General features: G+C 33.7%; 1 protein-coding gene across 1 annotated transcript; it reads right to left on the minus strand.

Moving 5' to 3' along the window:
• Positions 1-375: 375 nt before the first annotated feature.
• Positions 376-3,950, minus strand: LOC134719419 (kunitz-type serine protease inhibitor 2-like). The gene is made up of 4 exons (XM_063582419.1): positions 3,804-3,950; positions 2,939-2,957; positions 1,560-1,733; positions 376-601 (listed from the first exon to the last, which is right to left on the minus strand). The coding sequence occupies exons 1-4, from the start codon at positions 3,849-3,851 to the stop codon at positions 534-536; spliced, it is 309 nt and encodes a 102-aa protein (XP_063438489.1). The 5' UTR covers positions 3,852-3,950; the 3' UTR covers positions 376-533.
• Between the last annotated feature and the right edge of the window lie 1,696 nt (positions 3,951-5,646).

Genomic DNA, 5,646 nt, shown 5'->3' on the forward strand with positions numbered 1-5,646 from the left:
ATATCTATGCACACGCAAGCGGGAGAATACCTCAAGTTTGATATGATATATAACAATAAACCATAGTATACTGATTTGTATCACTGCAATATAATAATCATTACGGTGAGGATGAATTCCATGTCATTATCTTATCATCCACTCACAAACTTGTCCCAGAAAAAAAATTGTATCTGTACAAGTTAAATGTGCCGGTGCATAAGTTGACTTTAGCTATTTGTATAACTTCATTATGCTAAATGATAAACCCATTTGTAGGTCTGTAGATAAATGAGACAAAAGGACACTTTGTCCTTGCTTTATGTTGATACCAAATGTTTAGAAAATATCAACATCACTAAAAACATAACATCATATTAAATAAAATACAAATCATTACTTTGATTAATCTTTTATTTACAAAATCAAGTCAGTGGCCTCTTTCCATTCAGTTTAGCAGCCGTGTAAGGAGTCGATATCCAAGTCAACTTTATAGTGCTATTGGTATTATATTATCGAGTCTATGATTGGTCCTTCCAGGTCTTGCGTAGATATCACTGACGAACTTGTGGTACATTGCGCTTAAGAATTTCGCGCAGATCGCGTTTACTAAATACATTACCTACAAAATATAATTAACACATTGGTATTCCTAAGTCATTTAGTAGAGCGAGCTGTTTACAATACACAATGCATGCATACTTAAAATTATACAATAGTAAGTTTACAAAAAGTGATTTTTAAAATAATTGGGTTTTTTTCTTAAATATTTTTTTTCTTTTTTGGTCATTTTTAATCTTTTTTCGGGATGGGGAGGGAGGAATGTTAAAGAGAAAAATCTCGCCACAATCTACCAGTGATGCTTTAAACAATGATGTTGAAATATGAAACAATGAAGATGATATGATTGCAAATGAAATAAAAACTCTTAACAAGAGACCAATGCCGTCCAATGTCCAATATGTCGGCAAAAAGCTCTACAGAGCTTATGTTTGTATTTAATGTAACCCGACTTGAAATAAATTTCTTATCTTATCTTATCTTATCTAACAGCCTAATACATGTATGTACAATTAAATTAATGAATTAAAAAAAACAATAGGTTAACTTACACAGTACCAAACGACAACCCCGACAAAACAGACTCCTGGCTTGGGACAGGCACATACAGAATGTAGCGAGGTTGAACTAGTTAGCGCCGAACCTTCCTCTTAGTTACTATTATATTTAGAATTCAACAACTGATGTAATGATAATAATAAATTATATATACCTATACATATTATAGACAATGTACTGTTTATCTATTTATATATGTGTGCCAATGAGACAACTCGCCATACAAGTCACAGTGTATAAAAAAGTAAAAAAATACAGGTCAAAGTACGGTCTTCAAAACAACGTAGTCTTTGTTTTCATTGAACAGCAATCTATAAAAGGCCTCAAAATGACAAGCAAAAAACAATTCAAACAGAAAACAAAAGTATAATATAATTTAAAAAAAACAAACACTGAACAACAGACATGTGCATAAAAATACAGCGTAGCATTGGATATCTCGTGAAATAAATGGCACATACCTATACATTTTCTTTCACATTCCATTAAAGTTTTGAAGTTATTGGCGTTTCCTAGGCAACCACCATAAACAAACTTTTCACATTTCCCAGATCCCGTGTTAAAGTGATAATTTTCAAAGTATGCATAACAAGGACCGGAACTTGCTGGCAACCTACACACATTCTGTTCGCGTCCTATAAATATAAGTATATCAAAATATACATGAATTCAATTAGACCATGTCTGGATTTTTTTCAAACGCGTATAGTAGATTGTATTCGACGGGTTTGCTACATGCTTTATATTTATAAGTATATTTGATATACATTGATTTATCTTGCAAATGTCGGAAATTTTAATAAAATGCGTCTATTTTTCTACTTCAGTCATGGACTGTTTGGCAATGGCCTCGATGGCCTAGTGGTCTAAGAAGTTACTACTGTAATCACTAGCCGCAGTGAACACTGATGTTGTCAGTTCGAGCTCTGCTCGGGCGAGAGCACTCAATTCCATTCTTATTGACCAGATTGTCAGATTTCTTAACGAAGGTCATTGTTTTCCCCGGGAACTCTGACTTCCTCCACCAATAGAAACTGGCCGCCACGATATATCCTAAATGCGGTGCTTAAAAGTGGCGTTCAACACCCAAAATCAAATCTTCATTCATGACCTTTTATATTTTATCATTATTTTATAAGTCAGATGCAATCAATACGGTTAGACCAAAGTTATTTAAATTCAAATTAGTTGTATTCTTAAATTGTTAAAAGTTATATTGATTTAACAGTTGAAAACAATTTGAGAGCGGTTTTAAAGACTTTGACATTATAGACACTTGTCTACTCGAGCGACTTAATTGACAAGTTGAAATATTGTCAAATGGTAGACACTTTTAGATGTTGAACACGTCCACGCTTTAAGTATTTCCGTATTTCCAATGTGTCATAGCTTTACGTATTTTAATATGTCATGTATTTTCATATTCACCATGTGTATTAATATATGTTGACGTCATTGACGTATGTTTTTATATCAATCTTTGTTTGCGTACATCAATACATCGGCTGTTATCTGCTCTGACTGTTGTCGGCTTGTTGTCTCTTTGATACATTCCCCATTTCCATTCTCAATTGTATGTCCCATAAGTGTTCATAAACGTACACGAAAATATGAACCACACATTTGTATATATATACGTCGTATATAGTGCAGGCGATTAAGTGTTACGATATCTCAGTAGGATGAGTTCGAATCCCGGTGAGGGGAGAACAAAAAATTTGCGAAAGCAATTGCAAATTTTCAGATCTAACATTGTTGGGCTGATGTCAGACGAGTTGTATATATACGTACATTATACAAGTTTACTACCAAAAATCAGTCTAAATAATAACATACTTACCTAATGGTTCCGCAGAAACCTGAAATATAATTTGATCATCAAAATTATTTTATATTATACTAGTATTTGATATTATTTCAAATGATCATTATTATTATAAAAAAAAAAACGTTTGATAGTGAGTGAGAATGTCAAACTTGCAATCCTAGTCAACTAAGATTGGAATCGATGTCATGTGCGGTCAACTCTTATATTAGTTGACATGGATTGTTAGTTAGAATAGCTATAGCTCACCGTAGAGCCTTCACTAATGAACAAAACTAAAACCTCATTGTTAGCTTTGAAACCAAGGTCTCAAATTGTAAAACAATTCTAACCAGTAGATTAATTTATGTATACACAATTAATAAAATGATATAAATATATATATACAACAACAAAAAAAACACACAAATTACAGTCTGCAGACTAGGGACATGCGTATACAGAATGGTGTCGAACATGTTCATTGGCAGCAAATCAACCTTCCCCTGGAAATGTAGGTAAACATACAAGTTGTATAAGAAGCTCAATCAATAATGAAATTGTGACTAAGTCAACAACTGAATTAGTCTGGAATTTCAAATGCATAGATATAGGAAGATGTGGTAAGAGTGGCAATGAGACAAGCCTCCACCTAAGTCACACTTTATAAAAGTAAACCATTATAGGTCAAGGTACGGTCTTCGACACGGAGCCTTGGCTCACATCTTACACCAAGCTATAAAGGGCACCAAAATGACTACTGTAAAACCATACAAACAAGGAAACCAACGGTCTAATATAAGGAGAAAATCGAGAAATGAGAATCACTCATGAACCACACCAACAAACGACAACCACTGAACATCATGCAGATTATAAAATAATATAATAAATATAGTACCTGGATTCCTATAAGTGAAAGTACGAGGAAGGCAGCACAGTAAAACATGGTTGTAGATATAAGTATGATTCTACAAATCGGAGCATATTAATTTATAGTGAGAGTGGAACATATGGTGTATTTAATGACGAGCAGTAAATGTCTGCCCAAGGATGAAACGTTTAATCATTGTTGCTGATCGCTAATTAATATAATTGTTTCACGGGTGCACACCACCTGTCTTCCGAGTGACTACGTGTATAATGGTCAGCACAACCTGTCTCGATATTTACAACCAGGCTGAGGTCAATTTTCGGTTAAACAGTTCCTTTATGATTTTATTTAAGGGCATACGATACAGTTTTGTTTGACAGTTCCCGTATTTAAATTTGCATGTAGGATTTTTTTGCCCGTCAAATCAAACAATTAATAAAATCAATAAAAAATACACCTTCATGTGCTACCGTATAGCGGCGCTCTTAATTGCAGGAAGCTAAAATAGATAAGAAGAACAAATGTTCTAGATGAACAACAAGAAATTGAAGTTTCCGAACATTCCTTCATAGACCATTATATTTCTAACTAATAAATATGCGTGAAGCCTCAGGGGTTCACGAAATAATGTGCTCATCTCATTATAGTCTAAGTACAAAAAAAATCCAGATCAAATTAATTTCAAACTATAACAAAAGGGTTTGTAAGACCAGGGGGGGTCCAGCCATTTAAAAGGGGGGAGTCCCAACCCAGATTAAAACCCCCGTCCAACTATATGTCCCATTCAAATGCATTGATCTGCCAAAAAAAGGGGGGTTACAACCCCCGGACCCCCTCTCTGGATCCGTCAATGAAGACAAAGCAACTATCAGCTGTAACTCTATTTTCATTTTCTATATTCAAACCCCCCCCTCCCCGGCCCGGGCTTAATTAAAAGCAACCACACTTCTCAAACGATTTTTATTAAGCAAAAAAATGGAACTAAATAAAATATTCGAGTGTCAGTACTGTTCCAGACTTCTTTAATTTGACGCTTTTTCTCGTGTTCTTTTTTTTTTGCGTTAAGATACAAATTATACCGATCATATAACTGACCATTCAAAATAAGGTGAGTATTATTTAAATAAATGTTATAAAAAAATATCTAATACAATATATTGGGTTATTTGTGTTCAGTTTTATTGTGGTTTTTTTTTTGTGTGCTTCCAATGGAAGTACCAGAATTAGATAAAACACGTATCGCTTTTCGAGAGGTCAAAATATTCCGCGGCCAAAATTTCTTAATTTACGGTAATTCCTTTATGGGTCACTAGAATTGTAATAATATTATACTGAAAGTAGAATAAATTTTAAAATAGAATTTAGTAAGCGTCAACGACAAGTCACACTCATCATTATTTGTTGAAAGAGAGAAAACTCATTTATGTTTGGCATATTAATGAATCCGTTCATTCGATACATATTGTACCGGCTTGGACGAATTTCATAATACATTCAAATCACAATTTCTAAATTTGATGTAATTCTTTGATCAATTTTGGGCAAAAGTTATCGAACATCTTATCCACAACAACATACGGAGTGAACTGAAATTTTAACAAATTGACCCCCCTTTTTGTCTTCACTCCGCTAAACTAGTGTCCATCGGCGTAGTGGTGTTTTGGGAATTTTTGATCCTCAAAGCTCTTCTACTATTGAAGAAATAATTCCAACTAGAAAACTAACGGCTTTGTTTATACCCAAACAAAAATTTACGAAAATAAATATGACAGACCTGAACCAACGACCACTGCTGTATTAATTTACAATCTCATGAAATTGTCTGTTTGGAAAGGCACATTAGCCATTTGAGCAATTTTCTGTTGTTTTT

This window comes from Mytilus trossulus, chromosome 5 (genome assembly GCF_036588685.1).
Source record: "Mytilus trossulus isolate FHL-02 chromosome 5, PNRI_Mtr1.1.1.hap1, whole genome shotgun sequence".
NCBI lineage: Eukaryota > Metazoa > Mollusca > Bivalvia > Mytilida > Mytilidae > Mytilus > Mytilus trossulus.

Bases quoted from the DNA above. Each gene is read 5' to 3' on its own strand.
- LOC134719419 (XM_063582419.1), bottom strand. From the start codon at position 3,851: ATGTTTTACTGTGCTGCCTTCCTCGTACTTTCACTTATAGGAATCCAG. The intron at 602-1,559 runs GTATGTGCCATT...TATATTTTGTAG, and splicing joins ATGTGAAAGAAAATGTATAG to GTAATGTATTTAGTAAACGC.